Here is a 26,819-nt window from a genome sequence, read left to right as displayed (position 1 = left end):
ACGAGTGAAGTTGCTTGAAGTGAGTTAACAGTGACTCATGCGGATAGTACATCAGACTGTCTAAAGCGAATCTGCGGGAAGGAATGGTTACATCACGACACCAACACGTCGCTAAGACCATCAAATACACTGTACTCATGTAACGAGAAGTGAATCTCTGAATGCTGTCTATTACATACGTGCTTTCATACCCAAGTGAGTGGCTGTAGGCGGTCGCTCCTTTTCTCTTGAACTCAACCTTTCACCTGACCACAATACTCTTACCATTTGCTTAAAAGCAGGCTTAGAAAACTTCTAACCAACAGCGATGCCAAAACAATCCAAACTAACGTTCTCTTCCTCTCCTCGCCCGCGGGACCCCTCTTATGCTGACAAAGCACTTGAACTTTGTCCACGTGACGGACGCGTTCTAGAGCGGCGCGTCAATGAATCGGAGGCTCCTTTCACGCCGACATCATCGCAACCCGCTCCGCCCATTCCTCTGCCCCAAGGCCCTATGGACGCATCATTCGACCTCCCAGACTCCACAGATTGGTTGTCAACGTCCCTCCCTGTATTCGAACCGCTTGAAGCTGCCTTGCGCTGCGAAGTCTGCAAAGAGTTCTACATCAACCCCGTCATCACGTCCTGCGCGCACACATTCTGCTCGATATGTATACGAAGATGCATAGCTACGGATGGGAAATGTCCAAGCTGCAAGACTGGCTGCTCGAGCGACAAGTTGGCGCCGAACATTGCTGTTCGGGAGGTGGTGTTGCGATTTCAAGAGGCGAGACCAAAGGCGCTGGAATTGGCACGTGCAGACAAAGAAGAGGAAGCCCCAATAAGTAGCGGAAGGAAGAGAAAGCTGGGCGAGACGGACGTGGAAGAGGGAGACAATATTAGGCACACACGGTCGCGACAAATGCGTGGTCAGAGCCGCCGCACTGAGGGAACGGACGATGCGCGTCTCGAAATTGCGGACAGTGAGGATGACGGCGACGACGAGTTTCTCCCCGAAGGCATGGCGAAGTGCCCGATCTGTCACAAGCAAATGAAAGCAGAGCAGGTTTTCAACCACCTGGATATATGTCCTGGCCAGAACGCATCGCAGGGCCGCAGTACCCGGTCAAAGTACGTATAGGCATAGGACGAACAATACGACGACTCAGCTGACATTACTCTGCTGCAGAACAAAGACCCCATTTCACACCGCCCTACAAAGAAGGCAAAAAGACCCGTCTCCTCCACCTAGCCGATTATCACAGTTCAATTATGCTATGATGAAAGAGGCGGCGCTACGCAAGAAATTACATGAAGTCGGGATACCGAATTGGGGTAACAAGGACCTATTGAAAAGACGCCATATTGAGTGGTTGAATATATACAATTCGAATTGCGACGCGGACGACAACGTGCGCAAGAGGAAGAAAGAGTTATTGAAAGATCTGGAAGAGTGGGAGCAAACTCAAGGTGGGAGGGCCGACAGTAAGGAGAGCAAAATCATGAGAAAGGACTTTGATGGGAACGGATATGCGAAGTCCCATAAAACGGACTTTGACGATTTGATAGCACAAGCACGGCAAAAGCGAGCTGTGCCAAAAGCGAATACTTCAGAGGCGACTGCAGCGCAGCCAAACACCGAGCTGCGAGACGTAACGCAAAATCCACGAGACGCCCATGCGAATTTGCACCATGGTACCGACCACCCCTTTCACCAACCCTACGAGCAAGTACCATACGCTTCACCCAATCCAATACCGCCAGTTAATACACAGCGACCCTATGAGAACAACGAATTAGCACTCGCATCCATCCGCGCAAAGGTACACGAGGCTAATAATAACGAGGCTACAGCACCAAAGTTGAGGTCTGAGAGCTCGATGGAGAGCGCGAGACGGCGCAGTTCAGCAAATGTAGAGGGTATGAGCAATCCGCTTGGGAGTCCAAGTAGGAAGGTACCGATGTTTGCTCTGTCGGAGGAGCCAGTTAGGGATGTTGAGAGCTCAACTGTGGTGCAATAAGTATTTAGGCCCATGGTCCCCATATTGGACGTATTGGAGTAAACCAATTTTATCCCCACACCCTATTTCTACTCGTATTTCTCATTCCATTTTTACTTGAAATCTTGCACCAGCCCAGAGACCCTCGCGACTTTTGTACTCTTTTCTCAAATACTTTTACACCAGCCTAAAGGTCTTCGCGGCATTTTACATTCGTCATAGTATCTGCATTTCCATTGCGAAACCTTCCAGCCTTCACTATGCCCTCACTACCTCCTCATCGTCTACGATACGACAATGCAGCACCCGAGGTGTCAGTGCCGCTGTCCCCGCTGGCGGCTACGATTCGGGGTCGTCGCACCCCCAAATTAATCAAAGCCCCGAGAGTAACATGGGCGACGACAAATGCGTCTTACGACGAAGAAGCTGAGCCTGGCTTGCGCGGTAAGTGTGTTTGCGAAGAACTCTATCCCTGTTGGACACAAAACTCTTAGAACGATCAATCTATCTTGCTGGGAAGATTTGACTAATCTGATGGATTTTCTCGAGTAGCCTCTTCGCCCTCCCCATCCCTACTGCTTGTACCAGGCATATACGAGCGCCAAATCCGCTCCATTCCACATAAACTCTCCACCCTGTCTGAAGCCTCTTCAACCTCAACCTCCGCCTCCGCCTCAGATGCCATTGTTTCTCCGGTCCATGGCCAACGCCAACGCCAACGCCAACGCCAACGCCGCTCCACCCCGTCGCTCACCACCCCTTCACCATCGCCAAATTCCCATGATGTCCTAGTGGGCAAGGGCCACAATGCGCAGCAGCAGCGTAGAAGTGTGCCGCATGTAAGATCGCGGTTTAGAGAGCGGGTTTCGCTTGATGGGCCGGCGCTTTTTGAGGGGAATCCTGACCCGGGGGTCAATGGTAGTGTAGATGGGGGGAAGGAGGCGGCTTCGGAAGAAGAGGAAGGGGTGGATGATGATGAGGAGGAGGAGGATGAAGAAGAAGATGGTGGTGAAATTGACGAAGAAGAGGAGAAGAAAAAGAGCGAGGATGAGTACGACGAGCTTGCTCGCAAGGTACTCGCACAAAGAGCTAGGAGAGCAAGTTGGAGGGGAAGTTTAGAGCGGGCGTGGAAGGCTGTCAAGAGGGTTTTTGGGGCACGGAGGCATGATGTCTGAAATAGACGTTACGTGGAAAAAAGACTTTTCGTTTGCAAGAGCGCAAGTAGAGCGATCCATCCATCCATATACCCATGGGCGAAATCAAAGCAAAGAAATGTACAGTGGTCAAGGTCTTGTTCAAAGAGTTCGTGATAAACCGTATAACATTGTGTGATGTATCCCATTCCGTCTTGACCCAGTCATGTCGTCCTAGCGCCTGTATCGCCCGGATCTGAATAACAGTGGTATCTTTTTTTCCTTACAACATTGCGAGAAGAGATCATAGACAAAAGAAACAAGTGATGATACAACAGACAGGCTTGGTGCCCGCGACAGCCAACATGAAACCCCGCGAGAAACAAAAAAAAGTTGTAGCGAAAATCACTGATAATCGTACCACTCACGCTCATTATATGTGAATCCCTGCATGCCCATACCACTAGCACCTCCTACCCCAGTTAAGTTGGGGTCACCATTGCCATTCAGATTCGGGTAGCCATTAGCAGTTTGTCCGCCTACGGGTCCACCGTTCATCTCCCCGCTCATGACAGGATTAGTCGGCGCATGGTATCCATTCGTCGGTGATGCCGTGCTAGCAAACCACGACGCAATGTCATCAATACTTTGAGGGTTCCAGTTGTCGAAGCCAGACGCCAGTTGAGTCTGGTCTCTGAAAATCCAGTCTTGCCCTTCTCTGATAAGCTGATCCACCCCACCAAATAACTGGCTCGGTGAATTTGCAGCAGTGCTTTGGCCATCGATAGAAAGACGGGCTTGGGTTGAGGCTGGCGTCGCTGGGTTGAGGGCTGAAGTTTGAGGTGTTGAATGGTCCCGTTGGTGCTGAGTGCGCGTGTAAGCCAGCGCGTTTGGGTCGGAAGGAGGCAGGGTGTTTGTGTCGAAGGAACGCGCAAAGGAGTCTATGCTTACGGAATTGTTGTTGTTCGGTATCCTATTGAGGTATTGCGGCGTTGCTACACTAGTCATGTTCATGCTGTAGGGTTGAAGAGATGGCGAGGCTTGATCTGCCGGGGACGGTTGTTGTTCCAGACTTGGCACAGGCTCACTGTGAGTGGCTTTTGGCGTACTGACTTCGTTCCAAGGACCGAATTTGACATCGGTGCGAGACAGTACTGCCGCAGCTTCCTCTGGGAGTTTGACTTTCCAGCGCTTGGCAAGTACACTCAGGATTACAAGGGTGCGACGTGCGCATATCCAGCCTTCGGCTATCTCTTCCAGGTGCTTCACACCATGGACGATGTCTCTGCTTGCGTTCTTCTCTGGAAGATTGAGAAGGTGTATCGTACACGCCGAGTGTGCTATGTAGACACAGATGTTACAAATCTGTCGCAGCCCATGTGATCGCTTGTAAAGTCGAAGTAGCTTCGATATCATGGCGGCAGCTTGGGTACAGAGCTTCCGAGGAGATACATGTGCGGGCAGTGGTGAGTTGTTCGGGTTGTACTTGAGGAACGGCCGGAACAGGTGGATGTAGAGTAGTTGGAAGAACATACTGTGTCTGGATTAGTAAGGGTAATCGAGGCCAAGAAGAATGACTTACTGCATGACCAGCATGTGCGGTAACCCACCCTCCTTGGGTTCCAGCTCTTTCGGTAGCTCTCGTCTCCACGTCTCCAATCGCACGTGTATCTCACTGAGCTTTTTCAGCTCAGCTTGCTTGCCCTTGGTTTTGTCCATATCGATTGGGTTGTAGAAGGAGTTCATTAGGTCGCTAGAGATCTCGCAGAGCTTCGAGATCTGAAGAGCAACGGCCCGTGTCCTGCTGGGCTGCGAATGCGCTTGGCTGATGCCCGAGTCTGTGACTCCGCTCCAAGTCTCCGCATCCTCGACCGGAAAGACGTCAAATTTGGAGACTGTCAGTATTGTATTTGGCAGTTGCGGCATACGTCCCAGATAGTTGCTCCAGCACTTGTCAAACAAGAAGCAGCCCCAAAAGGTGATCCTTCGAGCATCCTCTTCGTTTTCGTCGATGGTGTCTTTGCTATGCATGCCGAGGTTGAGGCCCAAGTCGCAGGCCATTCGAAACGACATACCGCTGTACACCCAACCTTTGGCTTCCCTTCCGCAGCCTGCTTCCCGCACGGACATTAGTGCTAGGGCTTGAACGGTGGCTAAAGCTGGTACTTCATGCAAGTCGCCTTCCATGATCAGTCTTTTCGCCTCTTTGAAGAAGTGATCTCCGGCCGTGGCAGAATCATCTCGTACAGCCCTTGCCCCAGGCCAAGACGTGAAATGACAGCCCAGTGCCAGCATTGCGTTGACTAGCAATGGTGTACAGTAATGCATCTTCCTCGCAGAACCTGGCGGTGGCTTGCCCAGTTTGAACTCCTGCAGGAACAGGTTCTTTGACAGGGTAGTGAAGAAGCTGTAATGCCAGCAAAAGTACATGCTGATCAGATGCTGCACGAGTTCCGGCTCCGACGTTACGGTTGTCCAAGAGCAGAATGGGTCTTCCATCTGCTGGTATGGGTCCTCGGGGTATGTGTCGGGAGAATCGGCAACGTCGTTGTCCTTGCCCAGGTATATGAGGTGTGATGTACCGCCAATGTACCTTGTGGAGCCATGCTCTAGACGCAGCTCTCCCATCTTCCCACTCAGCTGGTTCTCAAACGTCGGCTCTGTGGGCCCCATGGGCGGTGTCGATATGGGGCTGCCAGGTTCATCCTCGTCCTCTTCGCCATTCTCTTTTGCGAGGATCGTCTCGGCAACGGTATCCAGGCTCTCACAGGTCCGTATCTGATGGACGAGATCGGCAACTTCGTCTTCGGGGTAGTTGAGAATGGCCTGGATCAGCGTCTGGAGCGTTGAGTTGCGCGTCTTGAGATTGTCAATGTCCTTCTTGTAGACGCCCTTGCGGCGATGGTCTGAGTTTGGGTCGTAGATGCATTCGGTATTATATACGGCAGCACACGCGGAGCAGGCTGGAGTAGTTCCGTCACACTGTATCGCATGTCAGCTGCCGCTCTTTGCATAACACGAGCATCTCCGGTCGAGGTCGAGGAGGGTGTTGCCTACCTTTGACTTTCTCTTCCTGCACGGCACGCAGGCACTGGAGATGCAGCGTCTCTTCTTGGAGTCTTCGCTCCCAGCATCTCGCTTGCTCCGGCGTCCCTTCTTATTACTAGCAGGCGCGTCGGACAGCGCATGGGATTCGTCCATGGTAGACTGCGAGGCTCCCCGGAGATAGCGGTAGACAATAATGTGGGGTTGGATGGCGGGGCGCTTGGACAACAGCGCTCAATCTGCCAGACATTAATCATCAGCCGCCAGAGGGAATGGTCCGTCGACGACTTCAACCCTCAACATGGCGGGCCAGGGACAGGGACGTGGTAGATGGTTGCAATCGGCCAAGTCTGGAGTGAATTGATTCAGAGGAGGCGTGATTGGCTCCGGGCAGCCCTTATCGCATCGCTGCCTCTCTCGCCAAGCACACCGCAATCCAACCATGCTAGACCTCCACCAAGTCTGTAGTGATGCGGCAAGGTAGCCTGGAGGCATTCAACCATCTAGAACCTCGCGGTTCAGCTGGCGTTGGTCTCGCCAGGAGGGCCTCAGTGGCGCGAGAACATGCATAAAAGGAAGCCGGGTTAGGACACTGACGCTGAATTCGACTTTTATAACTAGATCAAACTGAATGGTGCTGGAGTAGCCTGGAGTATCTCACCACCATATGGCTAGAAAATACCAAGCCTGGTATCCAAGCCCCGTGAAGCGTCCACTTCATGTCGCTTGGCCGATTCCCACGCACCAAACCCCCAAACCAAAAGTCCCAGCACATTTGCAACTTTACCCACCGGAACGCCTGCCCTGAAGGCACTCGCATCCCTAAAACCAAATCCAACCCCAAACCAGCACCCCCCCACCTAGAGTTCGTCGGCATAGCCCTCGTCGTCACGGTCAGCCCTGAAACCACCACGAGAATCCGGGTTGTCGACCATAATGTACGTATTGCCATCATCGTCTTCTCGCAAATTGCCGAAGAGCCGCATCAGGTCGCGAATACTCATCCTAGAGCCCTGTTAGCTGTATCCGCACTAAAGAAAGCTGGTACCACGTACTTTTTGACCGTGGTGCCGTCATCATCCATAACGGCATCAATCTCCACCTGTTTGCGCTCCTGCATTTCGATCAGGTCCGCGTCGACCGTGTCCTTGACGCAAAGCCGGCTCATGAACGTCTGCTCCTTCTGCCCGATACGGAACACTCGACAGAAAGCCTGTTGCTCCGACGCTGAGTTCCACCAAGGATCGACCATGATGACTTTGGATGCCATGGTTAGGTTGAGGCCAACTAAAAGCTAGTCAGTGCCGATATCGAAGAGAAAGCAGCAAGTACCTACGACCACCACAGCGGAGAGAGGCCAACATGACCTTGATGTTGGGATTCTCAGCAAAAGAGCCGATGGCCTTGTCACGAGCGGGTAGGCTCATGTTGCCGTGGTACTGCAACAGTAGTCAGTATCTGTGCGTACTTTCAGTCGTTCCCAAAGTGTAGCCTGGATTTCTCCAGTGACATTTGTAGGATCTGAATCTTACAAACGTCGTTGAAAATCTCCAGGCCATACTTGGGAAAGGCCTCATACCTGTTCAACTTCCCAGCCCTCTTTCTGGCAAACTCGAGTCAAGATACGGATCCTGTCATACGGTTAGTCGACTGACATGCTAAAGGACCTACCAACTTACATGGCCAGAAACTGCGTGTAGATGATGATCTTGACGCCCGGGTTCTCCCTAGTCCAGTTGATGATTTGAGCTTTGACCGCAATCGTCTTTGCTGAAGGTAGAACATCATCACCCACTGATGCCAGCCAATCCTCAGCGATATCCTCCTTCTCGCGACGCTTGCGGTTATTGTCCTTCCTTCTCCTTGCTTGAGAGCGAGTGCCTTGCGCAACAGCCTCTGGGCTATCTTCATCATCGGGGTCGCACCGGTGTATGTAGCTGGGAATAACGCCGCACACTTTGCAAGATGCGTACTCTCTGCATTCCGCTGCTGCATCCACGTACGCATTATCCAAGCATGGGTCGCTACAGATGAGATGGCCGCAAGAAGTCATGAACGGGTTCCGCGGTTGCTCACCGCAACTACCACATTTCGCCTTCTGCTTGACCTTCTCCCAACTCTCGCCAGTCTTCAGGCTGCTCAGGAATGGTTTGAAGTTGTACTCCTTGCCAAACTGCCCACCAGAGCCTCCGCGGCCACCTGCCTGTTGTGTATGTTCTTCGGCTTCAGGCTCGTCTTCGTCATCAGTATCGTTGCCCTCCTCGTCCACGGGCATGTCAATATCGTTCACATCTCGGCCGGCTTTCTTTGCGGCTTTCTTAGCGGCGGCCTCCGCGGCACTCTTCTTCTTCTGGTCGGCTGCAAGTTTTTCGAGCTGTTTTCGAACTGCAAGAATCGTATGGCTGCCTTTGTTATTTTTGCTCGTTGCTTGTTCATTGACGATTTCCCTAATGCGTTCAATGTCCTCGCGCTCGAGAAGATCTCGCATAACGAACTGCAACATCAGAACGTGGGCTGTCAGTTGACGGAGTCGTAGAAGCATCCTACCACTAGTTAGTAATGTCGATCCACACTTATTCAAGTAACTTACACCAAGGCGTTGCTGTACGAATTCTCCAACTCTCCCTTCTTCGTCAACACGTTGATGCGCTTTGCGAATCGAACACGGACTATATCGTAAATGCATCGCTCGAGTGGGTTGAAGTCGCACCAGTATGTGGTCTGATCAGCCTGAGGAAGCTTAAGAATCGGCGCTCCAAACATCTCATCAGCATGAGTACGTCGAATCATGAACTGCGCCAGGCGAACGAGGAGGCGCTCAACATTCTCCGGGCTTCCTTTCTCACAGTAGTTGTGCTTGAAGATCTTGAAGCTACCCGTATGTGGAACACCGAGGAACTTGAAGTAAGCATAGAGCTCGGTAAGACTGTTGAGGACGGGAGTGCCGCTGAGAGCCCACTTGTGCTGTGCCATTAGCGCACGACAAGCAATCGAGGTACGTCCCATATGGTTCTTGATAGCCTGAGCCTCATCAAGCACGATGCGCAAGAACATGCCGCGATGCAGAAGACCTCGCTGCGTCTTATAGACTTCTTTCCACCAAGCAATCTTCTGTTCAGCGGTCTGGCACTCGATCGGTGGCTCGTTCTTCGGATAGGATTTCATGATCTCGCCATAGGTGGTAAGAATGATGTCGTGGGCGGCCAGGATGTGGAATGCATGATTTGAATCAATGCGTGTACCAGCACCGTATCGCATGATTCTGAAGTCGCGGTCGGTGTGTAGTTCGATCTCATTCTTCCATTGAGTGAGAATCGCGGGACTGGCAACGAGAAGGGTTGTCCTGGGCCCTTTGGCTCCTCTGGGAGGCTGTCCGTTGACTATGTTTACTGCCCTTAATTAGTACCATCCTGTTGCATGAGACCTCCAGGAACTTACCAAGCATCATGAGAGTCTTGCCCAATCCCATCTGGTCAGCCATCAACCCGCCCCTGGGCTCCTCGCTAGCGTTCTCGCGTCGACGCATGAATGCGGTACCGAGGACTTGATAGCCTTTCAAGGACGTCTTCATCCCCTTCACTATCCAGTGGCCATGCCCGTCAGACTTGACTGCACCTCTGCCATCGAAGTCCTTTGTTGCGGCCAACAGGATGGTCATATCGCCCTTAGCTACCTTTTGGTCCTCAATTGGCACACTGGCGATGAGCTCTTTCAATGCGTCTGCCTTTACCCTCGATTTGAAAGTAGGCTGTTCATTCGCGTCGGCACCGGCTTGTTGCTGGAAGACGTTCGAGTTAAAGAGGGATGTGGCCTGTCTGACAGCGAACTCTACTTCTCGCTTCTTCTTCGCCGCGTTCCGAACACCATTGGTGGATTTTTTGGGAGGTGCCTTCGCTTTGGGGGTCTTTGTGTTTTTTGTGTTTTTGGGCTTCGAGCCTCTACCCGGAGTAGATGAGGGGTCCGCATCTTGAGACTGGTCATCTGACGGTGCTGTTCTCTTCTTCTTGCGAGGTAGGTCGCCTGCAGCTTCTAGAGCCACCCGCATACTGCTCAGTTCAGCATCCTGGATAGAAATCTGCTTCGGCTCCTTTTGAGGCAACTGTCGACGACGTTTGCGCGGGTTAACGCCGTCGATGGTAAAAGCATTTTCGTCTGATTCAGCATCTTCGTCGTCATCGTCATTCGCCGCAGTTTGAACCTCTGGGAAGAGGTCTGGTTCCCCGTCCTCGTCTTCTTGGGCCATCGCAAGGTCACGCAGTCGCTTCTTCCGCCTGGCCTCTTCGGCACCCTTGATCTTCATCCACTCTACATCTTGCCTAAACGACAGCCGGCCGCCATTCTTGCGTTTGATATCATCGTAACAGCGCTTCTGTTGTGCATAGTCCGCCATAGCCTGCCGGTTCGCCATATCATCTTCGTCGACAGCAGGTACGGGTGTTGAGGATGAAGGTGTAATACTCGACATTATCGCTTGCAGGTAGGCTTCATTGTCAGGGTTAGCGTATGACGTAAAAGCGACATGCTTGGCCGCAGCGTTCTTCTTTTCCTGGTGCCTTTTCTGCATATTACGAATCTTGGCGAATGTTGAAAGCTTCGGTGTAGCCTGACGAGACTGTGCTGATGGTTGAGCAGGAGGAGGCATGTTCATGGAGTCTAATAGGCTTGCCGCGGTTGGGGATAAGGTTTCGCGTTCCGAGACAAAGAGGGACGAGGAGTCGTTATCTTGATCATGAGGCCCAGTTGAGGCAGTCTCTGTGTGATGCTGTTGCTCAGTCGGAATGTCAAGCATGGCAAAGTGAGCACCCTCTTGCGACTCGATAGACTCCAGGACCTCGGCTTGGCCATCACCGGCCATGCTGTCGTCAGTGGCAAGCTCCACTTCAGGGTATGGAAGTTGGGTATGGATCGCGTCGTCGTCAAAGCCATTTGGCTCGGCCATGTTGGACTCGTGGAGGGAGGAAGCGTAGTGTAAGAAGTGTAGTGTAAGAAGTGTAGTTTGAGAAGTGTAGTGTGAGAGGTGTGGTGTAAGAAGGACGGAGGAGAGGAGGCAACCAAAGGTTATATAGCTGGCGAGGAGCGATGGCCCAAGTAGCGAGCGGTGGAGCATCCAGCCAAGTGAGAGAATGTCAAGTGAGAAAACGAGAAGCACAGGGTGCAGAGACATGCCAACTGGTGAGTGTAGGCAGGGCATGGGGATTGGTCGAGGTGAAGGCAGCTCCCAGTGTGACCATTATTCCCGAGCATACAATACGCCTCACGAAAAATGCACAGAGGTGCTCCCGGCTCCTGCATGACGTTGCGAGGGAGCGAGCAGAAAGGCATTGTAGGCGCCAGACCACCTTGAAGAACGGCCCGGAAACCTATATACGTTAGCATCTATCGATAGGCAGGTTCCATACTAACGTTTGATCATTCTCCCTAGAAGCCCGGGAGGCAAGGTTTGTAGGAAAAAACTATTGGGGTATTGAACGGGTAGAGAAAATGGCACGTCACAGCGAAATCCTACTAATGGAGGTAGGCGCGCTGCTTCCGCAACGGCAGTTGCCCCGTGCTGCATCATGACAATGACAGCATCACAGAAGAAATCAAGAACTGCGCATTTTTGTAAAATCATTAAAGTTTAGGGAATACACCTGATGTACAGTTTGGGGTATCTGACAAACGCAGGAACAGACAGACTGGAGCCCGACCCGCTGCACTCTCTTCTCGGGCGGGAGTTCAGCTGGATCGAAAGACTCCACCGAGGCCTCGACTAGTTATAGAAATTACAACATATATGATTCCAAAAAGAGAAAGAGAATGGATTGTTCTAACACTGGTTCTCGTTGATATTCGGGTAGAACCAGGCAGCGAGAGCGATGATAATGTAACTTGCCATGAGCAGAATACCTTCGAGCCAATCTATATCATGTTAGCGTGAGTCCAAGAGCGCCATCGGAATGTATGTACTTACGAGATTTGCCATCCTGAATAAGGTAGTTGACAAGCAATACCGATACAAACAGAGTTGCAATTTGGAACGTGTCGAAGTAGAGCGTCATGCAGTCCTTGCCTAAGATCCAACCGAGAATGACAATAAGCGGGAAGACCAAAAGCGCAATCTGCATGCTGGAGCCGACAGCGACACCGATAGACAAGTCCATTTTGTCCTTGATAGCGACGGTAACGGCAGTAGCGTGCTCAGCGGCGTTACCGACAATGGGGAGTAAGATCAAACCGACGAAGGTTGTAGAGACCTTACCGGTAGCGGTAAGTCCATCGATACTGGAAACCATGAACTCAGAGCAGAAGGCGACGCAGGTGGTGGAGATGGCAAGCGTGACGAGAGCGCCAATGACTGAGAGAGAGGGCATTTCGAACTCCTCTTCCTCCTCCTCGTCCGAGCCGTCAGGGTTCTTGAAGAGCGATTTTACGTTGACGCCGCCACCTGAGGCGGCAGCAGTGCCGGCGCCAATTGCTGCGATGCCACGGTTTGCAGCACCTTCCTCTTTCCTACCAGACTTGCGCTTGGGAACTTTCTGACTCGGTTCATTATACATACTAGCATGAGTTTTGAGCTGAAAAGCCAAGTAACAGGCGTAGACAAAAAGAAGGATGACGGCAGTTCCTCGGGACTGTCTCACTGTCAGTCAAGGTAAGTGGGGAGTGATGGGGAAGACGTACTAGTTCTTGGTTCTTTGCCGCGTCGCCCTCTACAATGCTGTCCTCGGCAATCATGTTGTGGAATACGGTCGGAATGATGAGCGACGCAATACAGAGAGCGAGCAGAGACGCTGCAGTCTGCGCGACTGTCACGTTGAAGAATTGCTCCAGCCGGTTGATGCCTCCTAAGAAGAACGACATACCCAGGACGAGCAACAAGTTGGACAACATGCTGCCGATAAGGGAGGTCTTGACAATGGTAATCTCATTCTTGATCAGAGCCTGGACGGAGACGATCAGTTCAACGGCGTTTCCAAAAGTGGCGTTCAGCAATCCTCCTAGCGTCTCCCCTACCCTGATGGCCAATTCTTCCGTCGCACTGCTCAGCATAGCCGCGAGGGGAATGATGGCGACGAAGTTGATGATGAAGACCGGAACTGGGTCCAGACGGGCGTAGTAGACGGCGAAACCAACTGGAACCATGATGAGCAAGACATTGATCCAGGCTCCGAAAAGGACAAAGCGGATTTGTGCGCCGACTGGAATCTTCTTCTTATAGGCCTTCTTCTTCCTCTCTTCTAGCGATAGTTGCTCGGACTCTACTCGATCTAGTTCCGCGCCTTCGTCGTGGTCTGCATGGTCTTTTCGGAAGATGGTCTTGAACTTGGCTCGTTTTGTGGGACCGTTGCTGTTCTGGCGGGTTGAGCCGACAACTGTGCTGTCACTGGAGTCCTTGATGATTCCATTTGTCTCTGGGATCGTCTCCTTCTCCACTGATGACTCGGGAATGGTCGATGAAGTAGCAGCATAGGTTGGTGACGAAGCAGAAGGCTCAGTGTTATGATGGCCAGGCGCTCCAAACTCTTTGCCTGCCTCTCTGCTTTCTAGCCGCCTTTGTTCTTCGATAGCTGGCGTGACGTGGTTCTCCGAACGTGTTGATCTCGTTCGATATACCGGATTCTCTATATCGCCTTGCGAGTCCCTGGATCGCGTTCGAGCGAACGGATTGTAGTTGAGGGCGCCATCACCGGCACCTCTTGATGCGACGCGATGCGCCTGCCTTCGTACTGTGTCTAAGTTCATCGACGTATGTCAGTGACGGTTGCGCACGACGTAAGGTGACACTGAAGAGGGGATATGAGGCTCCCGAGTGGGTCGGAGACAACTCCACTTACGCATGGGTCTAAGTGGTGCGGCAGCTGCGCCGACTTGGTGATCCCGGGGGCGAAAAGGTACTTTTTGGCGAAGTGCGCGTCAATTGCGACTCTTTTGTCTAGGATTGTGCGTAGACGCCAGGAAGGAAGCGATGTTTTGGGGGCCAAAATCGTTGGAATGGGGGGCCGAGTTGGATTGTTTGGTTGTGCAAGCGCGCGTTGTTTGCACCTGGAGCAATTGTCGAACGGCAAACACAAGACGGCAGTAAACGCTCGAGGAACTGTGGGACTGGCCGGTGTGATTGAGAAAGGGATTTCGGGGCACTTGAGGTAATTAAGCCAGAGTTGTTGACACGGGATCGCCGTAGAGATTACCACGGGCAAAGTCAGGAGTGGCTTAATGCACGAATGAGCAGGGCGCGTCGACCTTTCAGCCACAGATTGGAGCCGACGGATCAAAGACTATAAGGAGGAGGATTGAGGCGCAGTTTCGAGCGCAGGCGATGTGCATTCGTATTAACACAAAGAAACGCAGCACAGGACCTGGAGTTATGTTATGACATGTGGATTGCATCGATTGTTCCTCGGGCGATCCAGCATGCGAAGCTCACACGTCACCATCAAGCCTAGCCAAGTGCCATTCTTGGAAGGCTTGAAGCAGGGTTTTGCCCCTTGGATGAAAGCTGGGCACCGATGGCAACGCTTGATTTATACGGCAGAAACGCTTAATTGGTCAACACTGAAACGATGCGCTGGTGCGACAGGGCAGCATAGTCAACTTTCCAGCCGGGGAATTATTAGACAAGTAGACCCGGCTTTCTAGTTTCTAGAATATTTTCCTTGCTTTCGGCTTGCGTCACCGTGCTATGGACACTTCAACTCCTGTTGACGCATCCTTATTGGGGCTTCAACCCGGTCGTGGATACGTAGCAGTCAGCTTATGCAGCTCTCAACGTAGCAGTGTCTCGTACAGACTTCAAGCCCGTGAGCTTGAGTTGGAACTCCCTGCATCTACACATCCGTTCTGCGAAGGGGAAACCTTGGAATAGGCCCGCGACATTTATTCACTAAGACACGGGAAGATTACCCAATCCGGCAACTACCAGAAACCGTGGATCACGGCGGGCACATGGTGATAGATTCGCCGGGACGGCCGCAGCACATTTCCCCGAAACAGGGCGAAGGATGTAGGGCTACAGCACTTGTAGTTGGTAGAACGCAGCTCGTCCCTCATCGCCTTGGGTAGCATCATGGCTTGACTAAAACTAGCCGTTTTGTTCCAGGCCCGTCTTATTCGACCTGACCCTGCAGCAGCCGGAATTTCAGACCATGACGAAGTGCACGTGATGAGCGCGTTTCATACAACATATCCATACAGGGTCAATCATGCTGGACTACTGCGTCGTATTCGATTGATGAAGCTGATATTATTTCTGCTGGGAACCAATCCTGCCTTTCAAAAACAGCCAAGCGGACCATGTCATCCCACAAACGCCATGCTGGAGTTATCTCCACAGCCAATACGCCAGCAACGACCTATGCCTTCATACTGTTCTTCCTAGTTTACATGCCACATAGCTCTAAAATACCCGTCTACGGGTCCTGTACTTTGTGGTCGCCCTTGATCACATCCGCATACGTAGGAGGAGGCCCTTCTGGCTGGCTCGACGAACCTCCACCGTCCTGCTGGCCCTGCGGCGCAGCAGGTGCGCTTCCCTTCGCTGACTTGTTCTGCTTAGGCTGCGAGAAACTGTTCACAACGCCGCTTTGCTGCCCAGGGAACTGTCCGTTGCTTGGCTGACTCCCAACAGTACCATAGTTAGCCTGCGCACCTCGTCCAGCCGGTTGTTCGTGCGATATAACATAGTACGTGGTGCGTCCATCGCTGCCTTGGGCACGCTCGCCGTCGGGTATTTGGTTGTATGCGTCGTATGCGTCCGGGTTCTGAAGGATGACGTACCAAGCGTGGAGAAGGCCGGGCAGGAAACCGAGACAGCAGAGGGCAAGATTGATGAGGGAGTCTGCGCTGCAGAGGCCTTTCTTGACCCACACTATAGTTTATGTTAGTTCCATGTTTGTGGATTGCAGATGGAAAACGAGAGCGGGCACTGGTGCCTAGAGGGGGCGGGGGCTTTACCTCCAACTGGTGGGAAGAGGACGCTCAAGAGCATCAAGAAGCAATCGGTGCCGCACATGATGACGGGATCGTTCGGATGCTGAGGTTTGATATCGGTAGAAGCAACGTGCTGTGGTGCGAAGATGTGGTGGTGTTGGAGTGATCGCCTGCGCGGTTATCGAAGTCACTAGGTCTTATGACGCGTTCTGATTGCGCCACACGACACAGCCACAGCCACAGCCACAAGCCGCCAGGAACCGAGGAACGAACGCATATCACGCACGCAGTTGGCGAGGCTACAGAATGTGCCAGAAGGCTTCATACTAGATCATTCTCAATTCATTCTTTGCCACCGAGGAATCTGTAGATGACAGAAAAGTCCTTGTCTTTGCAGTTCTCATCCCTCTCCGCCGCGTCGTAGACCGCTCTCGCTGATTCCCCCATCGCAAGCTTGACGTCTGCCTCTGCAGCAGCCTTCAGGGCAAGCTTAAGGTCCTTATTCGCAAGTGCAAGCCCGAAACCACCCTCATAATCTCTACTCGCGGGCGACCCTTCAACAACACCAGGTACAGGGTTGTTGACTTCGCTTGGCCAGCACTTGCCAGTCGCGGTGTTGATCATACCTGCGAGAGCCTTCGGGTCAAGTCCCCACTTGATACCCATACTCATAGCTTCTGCAGTGGCAACATTATTGAGTGCTAGCAGATAGTTGTTTGCGAGCTTGCCCTTGAGACCTGCGCCCTGCCCACCGAGATGCAAAACTCTTCGACCCATGAATGACAGCACTCCGGTGGCTTTCTGAACGACTTCAGGTGCAGCGCCGATCATAAAAGTAAGTGTACCAGCTTGGGCGCCAACGACACCGCCAGACATGGGAGCATCGATGAACTTTCCTTGACCGGTAGAATGAGCCATGTCTGCCACAGCGCCAGACGTCATGGGATCAATGGTAGAGCAGTCGATGAACAACCGCTCCGTATTAACGAAGCCGTCGGTCAGCAGCGTAGCAGGCTCGAGCATATCCTTATACACGCCCTTTACGTGTTGTGGTTCTGGTAAAGAGGTAATAATGGTTTCCTATTCAGGTCAGTCCACCGCACCCGTAACGCTGACAGTAATAGATTGAGGATTGAATGTGCATCAGAGGATTGGCTATAAATATGGTGTAATCAGAATAAGGGTCACAAGTGACCCCCAACTTAGATCATGGATAGAACAATTTAATCATCATTGTAAGAGCGAGATGGATAGGAAGAGAGGGGTACATACCGCTTTCTCAGCCACTTCTCGAACATTGTCGGCAACCCGAACACCGTGTGGGTTTTCCTCAAGAAACTTCTTTGTGGCAGCGGTATTTACATCGTGTACAAAGAGCGTGTCTTCTGCCGGTATCTTTGCCCTCAGGTTCCTCGCCATGGGGTATCCTACCAGCAACATTAGCACAACACGCAGTTATGTGGGCGCACGTGAGACTAACCCATTCGTCCTAGGCCGATGAAACCCCAGGTGGCTTGCAGATTCCTGGAGCTCGAGAAGCATCTCCGTGAACCGTGACGGATGGCAACTGGAAAACCCCTCCTCAGAGGAATAGTTATCGCCATGACTGTCCGCATCGTTTACTTTGACGACGTGAAACTGGTTGGGTAAAAACCAAGTCAAGCTGTACTGCGGGATGCGGGTGGAAGCGGTCTCCGCACTCGTGGGTCGGATTCGGTCAGCCGAGGTCGTGGTTGCTTGGAGAACAATAGTGAGCCGCGAAAGCATCGCCACTGGAGACTTCAAGGCGGACCGTCAGCGTCCTTGGAAGCATCCTGGGCAGATGTGCCGGTACCGGATCGCTGAGCCATTATACCGTGAGGCTGTCGGTAGAGCTGGTTGCTAGAGGAGGTTGCAGAGTTGCGAGCTCAGAGAAAAACACCGTCTGTGGGAAAAGTAATTCCGGCCGAAAGCACGGCCATTATACTAGTGCGAATTGGTCTCAGCAAGATCCATCCGGGCCTTGCACATCACCCAACAGAGCGGATGGCTCTTGGTTGTCTGCAGTTGCTACAGTACATTCGAAGTTGATATGCTACTTGCCAACCAAACTTGAGACAGCCATTTCTCATCATCTTCGCTGCGCCCCATAGGCAGTGGGAATCTCAATCATTACCAGACTTCCATCAGCGAACTACCTCCGCCGTCACTGGTCAATAGATTTAGAGTGACTGGTGTAGCAGGCCACTTGTACCTATGACAGGCGGTCCTCGTTACACTTTTTGTCTGGATGCTCTAACCAACGTCCTCCGGGCATCCTCCTGCTGCCAGTAACCTTCGGTCTCCATTCGCGCATGGGCACCCTCCGCCAGCCATTGCGTGTCAGTCGCAGTCTATACTCCACAGGCTCAGCCGGCCGTGGGGTGGGTTCAATACTGATATTCTCAGGTCCCTACCGTGAATTTTTGTCAGTGATCCGATGACATATTGTAATCAAAGATCAAGCTTATTTTGATAGCTTGAGCAATTACATAGTCATCTGTAGCTCTGATTCTCGAATGCTATTGCTGGGTATCTTGGTATATCAATGGGTATAAATGGGTATAAATAGCACCAGCTGGCCTCAAGCTGACTTGTGTTGTGGGCTGGCCACCTTATGTGTGCTCGAAAATTCATGTTACTAACTCACGGGTTGCTCCCCTCCATCCTCTTCTTCCGAGTCATCGGATATCTCGACCAGATCATCAGCACCGCGCCTAGTTATCATCTTCTTTTTGCCTCCTTTGCCGCTCGATGGAGCGCTAATAGTATCGAGGAACTGATGATTGTTCAGGTTGGAATGAAGTTTCGGGGCTGCTGAGATATCGGGGAGGAACAGGCGGTCGGTATATGAGTCGAAAGCTGCATCCGACTACAATATTCTTGTTAACATGGCTCTTGAGCAGAGCTAAGGAAGTTCGTACGTTTTCGTCAGAGTACTGCAGCTTGTTCCACGTCTCCTGACTTGTATTCTTCATGAAGGCCTGCGTCATCTCAGCCGCCGTGTCTCCACCGGTCTTCTTCACGGTAGGAAGGAACGCCTTGGGCTCAGCGGGCTTTGCGCCTTCTTGCGACTCTTTCTCGCGGCGCCGATGTACGGCTTCTAGCTGGGCAGAGGCATCGATGTGGTGGAACTGCGTCCGAAGCTGGACAAGTCCGTCGAGGCGCGTGAGGTGTAGTTGGTCTGCTGGCGGTCAGTGACAACTCCACCGTGCTTCAGCATACTTGTTGCCTACCGTCACGAAACGTCCCGAGCATGTAACTGGGTCCCTTGCCGTCGTCATCCATAATTTGGCCGCCAAATGTCTGCGTATTGAGGACGTGTCCTTTCTCGTTCGCATCTTCAAAGTGAGTCACGTATTCTTCGAAGTTGTCGTCGTCTTCAGTCGCAATGGGTGCCGGCGGTGCTCCTTCGCTGGCGCCAGGTCGGTTGGTCGTGCGCGGCATTGTTCGCTCGAAGCCTGATGCAATGCCGAACGCCCTCTGGCCAAAGCCTTTCGTCTTGCGCATGGCCTCGCCCCAGCGCACACCTGCAGTCCGGTTGTAGTGCTGGTGGATGCCAATGGGAACGTCGACTTCGATGAAGCCAGATTCCTTCTTGATGCGCAGTTCTGAGGGTTGACTCTCTGTAGCCTTGGTGAAGGGTTGATCTGGCGGACGATTCAGGTATTGTAGGACGTATAGTTGTTGTTGCTCTGTGTCGGGAGTGATGTAGACATTGTACTCGGCCACGACAGGATCGTCGTCTTCCATGTCCGCTGTTGCTGGATCGGTCATGATTATTAGCATACAAGGGCAAAACGTGCGGTTGATCGCAGGTTAGTCTTACAAGCCATGGTGGGTGGGAGACGTGAAGTTGGAAGGTAAAAGTGGCTCGGCTTCCAAAAAGTTACCAAAGTTCAAGCTCGCCGCCCCGCAACGCGAACTCGCGTGCAGTGGGCCCGTGTGCAGCGGCGACGGGGATAATGACGGAATACGTCCGACCAAGTCCACAACCCGAACTCGAACCTTTATCTTTGCTGCGCTTTCTTCTTCTCTAGTCTTTCAAGGAGCTGTAGAGGAGTCCAGGCTGCATCATGGCGTACATTGCACCCATACATCGACCTAGCAGCGTCCGCCATGCTCTCAAGCTCAACTTCCTAGCTCCAGACGAGGACTGCCTCGTCGTTGCGTAAGCATAACAAATGAATCAATCACTCGATGTTCTACTAATATCATTACAGTAAATCGAATAGACTCGAGTTCTACACGCAAAATGCCGATGGGTTGGCTCTCCAGCACTCAAAAGCCATATATGGCAAAGTCACTATGCTCCAGAAGATGCGCCCTGCACTATCGCCGACAGACCACCTTTTCGTAGGGACCGATCGGTTCATGTACTTTACACTATCTTGGAACCCCGAAAAGAAACAACTGCAAACCGAGAAATCATTCGCGAGCGTGGCCGATAATGCTGCAAGAGAGTCACAAACCGGGGAGAGGTGTCATGTCGATCCAACGGGACGCTTCATGACGGTGGAAGTCTACGAAGGAATCATAACAGTCATACCGCTAGTACAGAGGGGGAAGAAGAGAAAGCAAGAGGCAGACATTGCCCACCTTGGGGAGCCCCAGCCAGTCAGGCTATCAGAAATGTTCGTTCGCTCGTCTGCGTTCCTACAACCCAGATCCCACGATGACAAGCCGAAGCTGGCTTTACTGTACGAGGATACACATTCACAAGTAAAGTTGAAGCTGCGGGAATTGACATTTGCTGGCGGGGATCAGGTCGAGTTAGAGGAGGGAGAGAACTGCAGGGCAGAGCTAGAACTTGGGTCTAGCCACCTGATACCGATCGAGGAGCCTGTGCATGGCCTGGTTGTCATCGGTGAGACTTCAATTGGGTACTACGATGATGAAGCCGGGGAGCTACAGACCGAGCCATTGGACGAAGCCACCATCTTCGTTGCCTGGGAACGAATTGACGGGCAACGTTTTGTGTTAGCCGATGACTATGGGCGCCTATACCTTTTCATGCTCATTCGCGACGGACAGAGTAGGGTACAATCGTGGAAGCTAGATGTCATTGGCCAGACATCTCGAGCTTCAGTATTAGTCTATCTGGATGCCGGATTCGTCTTTGTCGGCTCACACCAAGGCGATTCCCAAGTCGTCAGGATCGCAGAGAAGTCAATGGAGATTGTCCAGACGTTTTCGAACATTGCGCCAATCCTCGACTTCACCATCATGGACATGGGTAATAGATCTGGCGAGGGGCAAACGAATGAATACTCTTCTGGTCAAGCTCGGATCGTCACTGGAAGTGGTGCCTACCAAGACGGTAGTCTTCGAAGTGTGCGCAGCGGAGTAGGACTCGAAGATCTTGGCGTGCTGGGTGAGATGGAGCTCATTTCAGACCTCTTCAGTCTGAAGTCGAACCCATCCGCCGAACATGTTGACACGCTCTTGGTGACATTCGTCAATGAGTCGCGCATATTCCGATTTGATGCTCAAGGGGAAGTGGAAGAAGTAGAAGAGTTTGCATCTCTGGCACTGGATGAGACTACACTTGCTGCCGCCAATATTTCACAAGACCGCGTAGTGCAGGTGACGAATGGACGAGTACGGATATGTGATCTTGACGGCGGCATGATCACGTCCGAGTGGATGCCGATGGGTGGCCAGACGATTACAGCTGCCTCGGTCAACGATACGCATGTCCTAGTATCACTCGGTGGTGTTACTATTGTTTCGCTCGGCATGGGTGACGGCTTGAAGGTGCTGAAAGATAAGACCTTCGGTGTCGAAAGCCAAGTAGCCTGCGTGGCTCTCCCATCTGGCTCAACCAACATATGCTTCATTGGATTTTGGAAGAACTCGCAGCTTTCAATCTCCTCTCTCGACACTTTAGAAGCTGTCAAGACTATCCAAATCTCTGACGAGTCCGTTCCGCGGTCCTTGTTACTTACTCAAATATTCCCAGAACAGTCACCGACGCTCTTCGCTGCTTTAGCAGACGGCAACGTCGTGACTTACGCCTTTGACCCATCTTCGTATGAACTATCAAGCAGAAAAAGCATTGTTCTAGGTACCCGCGAAGCAACCTTCCGGGCCCTGCCTCGGGGCCATGGCTTGTTTAACGTGTTCGCGACATGCGAACATCCTTCACTCATCTATGCTTCAGAAGGCCGCCTTGTCTACTCGGCCGTCACAGCGGAGAAAGCGACAACAGTCTGTCCCTTTGACTCGGAAGCCTACCCTGGCTCCGTAGCCATCGCAACATCAGAAGACCTCCGCATCGCAATCGTAGACACCGAACGAACCACACATGTACAAACCCTCAAGGTCGATGAGACTGTGCGGCGAATAGCGTACTCGCCGGGTTTAAAAGCCTTCGGGCTCGGTACGATAAAGAGAATACTCAAGGGCGGCGAGGAGATCATGATGAGCCACTTCAAGCTCGTGGATGAGATACAATTCAAAGAACTTGATACATACGCACTCAACGAAGAGGAACTCATCGAGTGCGTCATGCGCTGCGAACTTCCTGATGGCTCTGGTGGTCTCGCGGAACGCTTCGTTATCGGTACCGCATATCTGGATGATCAAAACACAACGGCGGAACGAGGTCGTATATTGCTCCTAGAGGTCACACCGGAGCGTATGTTCAAGCTTGTCACTGATATCGCTGTTAAGGGCGGTTGTAGATGTGTGGCAATGTGCGAGGGCAAGATCGTGGCAGCACTTATTAAAACGATTGTTGTATATGACGTCGAGTACAAAACGCAGAGTAAACCGGACTTAGTCAAAGCTGCGACGTTTAGATGCTCAACAGCGCCGATCGACGTCACGGTGAATGGCCCGCTCATTGCGATAGCAGACTTGATGAAGTCCCTCGTTGTCGTTGAATACCAACGTGGCGAAACGGGATTATCAGACAAGCTTGTCGAAGTCGCTCGACATTACCAAATCACATGGGCAACGGCGGTTGCTGAGGTGGATATGAACACTTACCTAGAAAGCGATGCAGAAGGCAACCTTGTTGTACTTTATCGGGATCCGAATGGTGTTACAGAAGATGATAAGAGGCGACTACACGTAAGCGCGGAGATGCTGCTCGGTGAAATGGTGAACAGGATACGTCGGATCGACGTCCTGACCGCGCCAGACGCCGCAGTCGTTCCACGAGCGTTCATAGGCACTGTAAGTCTGCACACCACAGCTAATATTTCATTTTACTAACGTCCCCTCAGGTCGAAGGCTCCATTTACCTTTTCGGCCTCATCTCGCCCGAACATCAGAATCTCCTCATGACTCTACAATCCAATCTCGGCAACCTCGTCGCCGCCCCGGGCGACGTCGACTTCGCCAAATACCGCGCTTTTAAGAACCAAGTTAGAGAAGAGGAGGAACCGATGCGGTTTGTTGACGGTGAGCTGATAGAAAGGTTCTTGGATATCGGCGAGGATGTGCAGAGCAAGGCGGTGGAGGGATTAGGGGAAGAGTGGGGTGTCGAAGCAGTAAGGGGGCTAGTTGAGGGATTGAGGAGATTACATTAGAGAGAAAACACCTGAATGTGAAGGAGATGTGGATATATTGCATGCATTTTTCAAGAGGTCGTGGCATGCTCGTCGCACGCTCGCTGAGGCCTTGGACACTACCACAAATGGAACTAGTGAATGCTGCGAGGACATGCCCGAAGACCCGCTTGCCAACTTATGACTGTGCAAGCTCAGCTCTTAACCCCATCGTCACCGGCGTAACTATAAGCCCTCACTTCTGGCCCTCATTCTCCCCGTTTTCCTCAGCCTTCTTCTCCTTCTTCTCTTTTTGGCTCCTCTTGCCCCTATTGTCCTTTTTCTCGTAGCTCTTGCGTGTCCTCGCTTTGCCGCTAGCATTTCCACCGACTCGCTTCTGATAGTAGTGATGGTGGTTGCTATTGAAATACTGTTCTCGGCGGCCCATCCGTACACCTTGTACCTGGTAGTGCTGGCTGGCGAAGGAATCCATCAAATGACTGTAGCTGGCGTTAGGTGGATACCAAGAAGCAGGAGCTTGTGGGTAGTAGAAGAGTCGGTGATCTGCGTAGTGAGCAGGATGATAGTTGGGTGGATGCCAGAGAGCAGGAGCTTGTGCATAGTATGAGGATCCATGATCTGTATAGTGACCGTGGGCGGCCGGGTAGCCGCCAAATCTAGGGAACTGGTGTTGAGCGTAGTTTTGTTGAGGCTGAAGCGCGTGGTTCCGCGGCATCTGGGACTCGTTGGAAAGCCGCACGACACTCTCGTGCCCATGCTGGCCCGGGATGAAGGTAGTAGCGTCACCCTTCAAGCTGCTTGTACTGTTGCTGGTCGACATTGAGCGGTATTTCCTGGTAGGGAGATTGTTGCGATGAGAGACTAAGACTGTGAGCGAGGGGAGCTTGTTGTGTAGTGGTGTTTTGATTGTCGCGGGGAAACGGTTTGTGTAATCCAATCTGCTCAAGCAGAACCGGGGTTTCCATACTGTTTATGCGTGGTGATGGGGAAACGGCGATGCGTTGCCGGCGCCATGCAGCATCCCGTGCATGGGTGTGTGAAAACGCGATCTCTGGTAGAGAAGTTTGCACTTGCACGTGCCCGACAGAATCACAAGGAGTTGAGATGGCCTCTTGTGCTGGATATTGAGGGCATCCTCGGTCCCCAGAGAGATAGGTAAGCGTGAAGAGTACACATGTAGTCGTCAGACACCACTTTGGATCCTGGAGCTTGTCATTGCGGAGGCCTTGTAGTTTCCTAGCTACTTCAACACCGCATCCTCATCACTACTATCTGCGTTGGTATTCCTCACGCTATTCAACTCCAGTCTTTCTTCCTCCTCATCCCGAAACCCTTCGCCGTCATTCGCATCTCCGTCTCTATCCAGCAGCGGTGCCTCGCCGGTAGTAGCAACCACGCTCGACTTCTCTGTCTCTTCTCTCATTCCAATTATCACACTCCCAGCAACTAGCAGGCTTGCACCGAGCCACCATAGCCCCGGTAGCGATTCGCTGAATATGATGAAGCTGAGTACGGCCGTGACGATAAAATTCGCGGAGGTGTTAATTATGGACACGCGCACGGTAGAGGACGCCAGTGTCAGGGCGCGGGTGAAGAGTCCCCACATTATGGCGTTGAACACGAGATTGAGGCCGAAGAAGAGCTATCCATGTGGTAAGCATTATATTGGAGGTGAGGAGGACCAGGAGTGGTGGGGAAACCTACACCTCGAATCGCAAATTCAACAACTTTGTTTGAAGCGCTGAGACCGAATGCGGTGGCTATTGAGCCTGACCAGGAGGCTGTGAGCTCTGTCGTTGTGCTGCGTGGTCGTTAACATGTACGCTTGTTCGCAGGGAGGACAGCGGGAGCTTACAGCTTTGCGAACACGCCATTGAAAGCTGCGCATGCACCGCTTGAGATGGCAAGCATAAGCCATGCAGATTTTGTTTTAGGCAGAGACATGGTGATCAACTCTTTGAAAGTGTTGCGCGGGGCAAAGAATGATGTTGATGTATAAGACTTCGGTGCGCGCGGTCTCTGCAGGTACTGGCCACACTTCCGAGCTTAGCTAAGAAGCATGATGTCGTTTGGTGACGGGCGCATTGGGAGCATTATATTATTTGAATCCATGCGCTTTTCAGAGAACGAAGCCTTGTAGTCTCAATTAGCATATGAAGCGTTGCACTGTTTACACGTGAAAGGTGTTTAGGCGTACACATTGGTAAGAACTCGCTCAGCATCACCTCCAAGCACTAAGCATCACATTTCATTTGTCTTGCAAGGCAGACGAGCGTTCTTATTTCATAGAAGCATTTCCCAAAAATATTACAGTCTATCAAGCACTGCGCTTAACGCATCTCTTTATTCCATACCTGAACTCCAGTTCATGCCAAAGGTATCGTGAGTGCCCCATCTGTCCCATAACGCCCATGAACATAATAAGCAAGAATTCTGTGAAACCCATTGACCTGAATTCGAATGTACTGATGAAGCAAGCCACCGCTTTGTGCTGCCAGAGCCGGGAGCTGGACCTTTTTTCCAACGTTGCGCGCCTTCTTTTTTGACGCCATCCAAGTCTCTTCTACCAGAGCTCTGGCCGCGCCTGATTTGCCTGAATATCTCTGTAGTAACTATGAAGGACATGCAAGGCTAAAGGCTTAGCTCTAGGCCTCGCCAGGGCGCTTCGCGTTACAGCTGACGATCTTGACACGGTCGGCGTGTACTTGGTTTGTATTGTCGAGTTTGAAGTTGATGTCCTTGATGATAAAGGTCCAGACATCGTCGCAGAAGCGGTATGTGTCGAGATGACCCTACAGAGACACACGTCAGTCCTCCATATTCCCCCGCCTTGATGCGCATCCCAAACCGACCTTGAACGTCAACCGCGACTTAACCCTATCCGAGAGTACGTCGGCAACCGCTTTGTCAAAGTTGATGAGGATCTTCATGGCGAGCTGGGGTTCAATCCGACGTTCGGTGATGAGGTTATCCAGCGTGTCTGTGAGGGCGCCGCCCAGACTGTACTGTCAGCCAAAGCGCTCACATAATCACCCAGAGGCGCATATGTACCTGCTTCGGCGGTAGAGCTCATAGTACTTGGTGTTGTCAGCCATGTTGACGAACAGGTAGTTGCGGCAGCGTTGGTGGTCTGGCGATGGTTGACTGCCTACGGTAGGAGCAATGACATGCAATGGTGGTTGACTAAGCGCGGCAGCGCTAGCGCAGCACGGCGG

General features: G+C 52.1%; 12 protein-coding genes across 12 annotated transcripts; 3 read left to right on the top strand and 9 right to left on the bottom strand.

The window, feature by feature from the left end:
- Positions 1 to 496: 496 nt before the first annotated feature.
- K460DRAFT_281999 (DNA repair protein rad18) lies at positions 497 to 2,003 on the top strand (the record flags this gene model as incomplete). Its single annotated transcript, XM_040928538.1, has 2 exons — positions 497 to 1,117; positions 1,179 to 2,003. The coding sequence occupies 2 exons, from the start codon at positions 497 to 499 to the stop codon at positions 2,001 to 2,003; spliced, it is 1,446 nt and encodes a 481-aa protein (XP_040789250.1).
- Positions 2,004 to 2,163: 160 nt separating this feature from the next.
- On the top strand, positions 2,164 to 3,157 carry K460DRAFT_417723 (uncharacterized protein; the record flags this gene model as incomplete). Its single annotated transcript, XM_040937903.1, has 2 exons — positions 2,164 to 2,426; positions 2,535 to 3,157. Exons 1-2 carry the CDS (start codon positions 2,243 to 2,245, stop codon positions 3,155 to 3,157), a joined length of 807 nt encoding a protein of 268 aa, XP_040789249.1. The 5' UTR covers positions 2,164 to 2,242.
- A 363-nt stretch (positions 3,158 to 3,520) lies between these two features.
- Positions 3,521 to 6,316, bottom strand: K460DRAFT_406880 (uncharacterized protein; the record flags this gene model as incomplete). Its single annotated transcript, XM_040937005.1, has 3 exons — positions 3,521 to 4,649; positions 4,698 to 6,097; positions 6,173 to 6,316. The coding sequence occupies 3 exons, from the start codon at positions 6,314 to 6,316 to the stop codon at positions 3,521 to 3,523; spliced, it is 2,673 nt and encodes an 890-aa protein (XP_040789248.1).
- Positions 6,317 to 7,020: 704 nt separating this feature from the next.
- On the bottom strand, positions 7,021 to 10,793 carry K460DRAFT_250526 (DNA repair protein-like protein rad5; the record flags this gene model as incomplete). The annotated part of the gene is made up of 7 exons (XM_040927381.1): positions 7,021 to 7,173; positions 7,224 to 7,447; positions 7,497 to 7,599; positions 7,740 to 7,791; positions 7,840 to 8,703; positions 8,751 to 9,549; positions 9,599 to 10,793. Coding segments are annotated over 7 exons (3,390 nt in total), but the record flags the coding sequence as incomplete, so codon positions are not given.
- A 1,176-nt stretch (positions 10,794 to 11,969) lies between these two features.
- On the bottom strand, positions 11,970 to 13,885 carry K460DRAFT_285521 (calcium/proton exchanger; the record flags this gene model as incomplete). The annotated part of the gene is made up of 3 exons (XM_040928822.1): positions 11,970 to 12,061; positions 12,114 to 12,774; positions 12,824 to 13,885. 3 exons carry the CDS (start codon positions 13,883 to 13,885, stop codon positions 11,970 to 11,972), a joined length of 1,815 nt encoding a protein of 604 aa, XP_040789246.1.
- A 1,448-nt stretch (positions 13,886 to 15,333) lies between these two features.
- On the bottom strand, positions 15,334 to 16,232 carry K460DRAFT_367424 (UPF0057-domain-containing protein). Its single transcript, XM_040933577.1, has 2 exons — positions 16,094 to 16,232; positions 15,334 to 16,007 (listed from the first exon to the last, which is right to left on the bottom strand). The coding sequence occupies exons 1-2, from the start codon at positions 16,149 to 16,151 to the stop codon at positions 15,550 to 15,552; spliced, it is 516 nt and encodes a 171-aa protein (XP_040789245.1). The 5' UTR covers positions 16,152 to 16,232; the 3' UTR covers positions 15,334 to 15,549.
- A 127-nt stretch (positions 16,233 to 16,359) lies between these two features.
- On the bottom strand, positions 16,360 to 17,950 carry K460DRAFT_367423 (uncharacterized protein). Its single transcript, XM_040933576.1, has 3 exons — positions 17,550 to 17,950; positions 17,342 to 17,496; positions 16,360 to 17,149 (listed from the first exon to the last, which is right to left on the bottom strand). The coding sequence occupies exons 1-3, from the start codon at positions 17,671 to 17,673 to the stop codon at positions 16,412 to 16,414; spliced, it is 1,017 nt and encodes a 338-aa protein (XP_040789244.1). The 5' UTR covers positions 17,674 to 17,950; the 3' UTR covers positions 16,360 to 16,411.
- Positions 17,951 to 18,525: 575 nt separating this feature from the next.
- On the bottom strand, positions 18,526 to 19,963 carry K460DRAFT_128328 (uncharacterized protein). The gene is made up of 3 exons (XM_040926666.1): positions 19,917 to 19,963; positions 19,324 to 19,851; positions 18,526 to 19,271 (listed from the first exon to the last, which is right to left on the bottom strand). The coding sequence occupies exons 1-3, from the start codon at positions 19,921 to 19,923 to the stop codon at positions 18,850 to 18,852; spliced, it is 957 nt and encodes a 318-aa protein (XP_040789243.1). The 5' UTR covers positions 19,924 to 19,963; the 3' UTR covers positions 18,526 to 18,849.
- A 200-nt stretch (positions 19,964 to 20,163) lies between these two features.
- On the top strand, positions 20,164 to 23,625 carry K460DRAFT_281834 (DNA damage-binding protein 1; the record flags this gene model as incomplete). The annotated part of the gene is made up of 3 exons (XM_040928525.1): positions 20,164 to 20,258; positions 20,311 to 23,269; positions 23,320 to 23,625. 3 exons carry the CDS (start codon positions 20,164 to 20,166, stop codon positions 23,623 to 23,625), a joined length of 3,360 nt encoding a protein of 1,119 aa, XP_040789242.1.
- Positions 23,626 to 23,839: 214 nt separating this feature from the next.
- On the bottom strand, positions 23,840 to 24,424 carry K460DRAFT_406873 (uncharacterized protein; the record flags this gene model as incomplete). The annotated part of the gene is made up of 1 exon (XM_040937004.1): positions 23,840 to 24,424. One exon carries the CDS (start codon positions 24,422 to 24,424, stop codon positions 23,840 to 23,842), a length of 585 nt encoding a protein of 194 aa, XP_040789241.1.
- Positions 24,425 to 24,844: 420 nt separating this feature from the next.
- On the bottom strand, positions 24,845 to 25,548 carry K460DRAFT_282234 (uncharacterized protein; the record flags this gene model as incomplete). Its single annotated transcript, XM_040928554.1, has 3 exons — positions 24,845 to 25,246; positions 25,309 to 25,405; positions 25,460 to 25,548. 3 exons carry the CDS (start codon positions 25,546 to 25,548, stop codon positions 24,845 to 24,847), a joined length of 588 nt encoding a protein of 195 aa, XP_040789240.1.
- A 249-nt stretch (positions 25,549 to 25,797) lies between these two features.
- K460DRAFT_417714 (transcription initiation factor IIA, gamma subunit) lies at positions 25,798 to 26,743 on the bottom strand. The gene is made up of 3 exons (XM_040937902.1): positions 26,656 to 26,743; positions 26,457 to 26,604; positions 25,798 to 26,396 (listed from the first exon to the last, which is right to left on the bottom strand). Exons 1-3 carry the CDS (start codon positions 26,697 to 26,699, stop codon positions 26,250 to 26,252), a joined length of 339 nt encoding a protein of 112 aa, XP_040789239.1. The 5' UTR covers positions 26,700 to 26,743; the 3' UTR covers positions 25,798 to 26,249.
- Positions 26,744 to 26,819: the final 76 nt, after the last annotated feature.

Source organism: Cucurbitaria berberidis (genome assembly GCF_010015615.1).
Source record: "Cucurbitaria berberidis CBS 394.84 unplaced genomic scaffold K460scaffold_3, whole genome shotgun sequence".
Taxonomy (NCBI): domain Eukaryota; kingdom Fungi; phylum Ascomycota; class Dothideomycetes; order Pleosporales; family Cucurbitariaceae; genus Cucurbitaria; species Cucurbitaria berberidis.
The sequence above is the reverse complement of the archived record's forward strand: the minus strand, read 5'-3'. Positions and strand labels throughout refer to the sequence as shown.

Bases quoted from the DNA above. Each gene is read 5' to 3' on its own strand.
- K460DRAFT_367424 (XM_040933577.1), bottom strand. From the start codon at position 16,151: ATGTGCGGCACCGATTGCTTCTTGATGCTCTTGAGCGTCCTCTTCCCA. The intron at 16,008-16,093 runs GTAAAGCCCCCG...CATAAACTATAG, and splicing joins CCTCTTCCCACCAGTTGGAG to TGTGGGTCAAGAAAGGCCTC.
- K460DRAFT_367423 (XM_040933576.1), bottom strand. From the start codon at position 17,673: ATGGCGATAACTATTCCTCTGAGGAGGGGTTTTCCAGTTGCCATCCGT. The intron at 17,497-17,549 runs GTTAGTCTCACG...TGTTGCTGGTAG, and splicing joins CATCGGCCTAGGACGAATGG to GATACCCCATGGCGAGGAAC. The intron at 17,150-17,341 runs GTATGTACCCCT...TGACCTGAATAG, and splicing joins GAGAAGTGGCTGAGAAAGCG to GAAACCATTATTACCTCTTT.
- K460DRAFT_128328 (XM_040926666.1), bottom strand. The intron at 19,272-19,323 runs GTAGGCAACAAG...GACCGCCAGCAG, and splicing joins GCTCGGGACGTTTCGTGACG to ACCAACTACACCTCACGCGC.
- K460DRAFT_417714 (XM_040937902.1), bottom strand. From the start codon at position 26,699: ATGGCTGACAACACCAAGTACTATGAGCTCTACCGCCGAAGCAG. The intron at 26,605-26,655 runs GTACATATGCGC...CTGACAGTACAG, and splicing joins GAGCTCTACCGCCGAAGCAG to TCTGGGCGGCGCCCTCACAG. The intron at 26,397-26,456 runs GTCGGTTTGGGA...GTGTCTCTGTAG, and splicing joins AGTCGCGGTTGACGTTCAAG to GGTCATCTCGACACATACCG.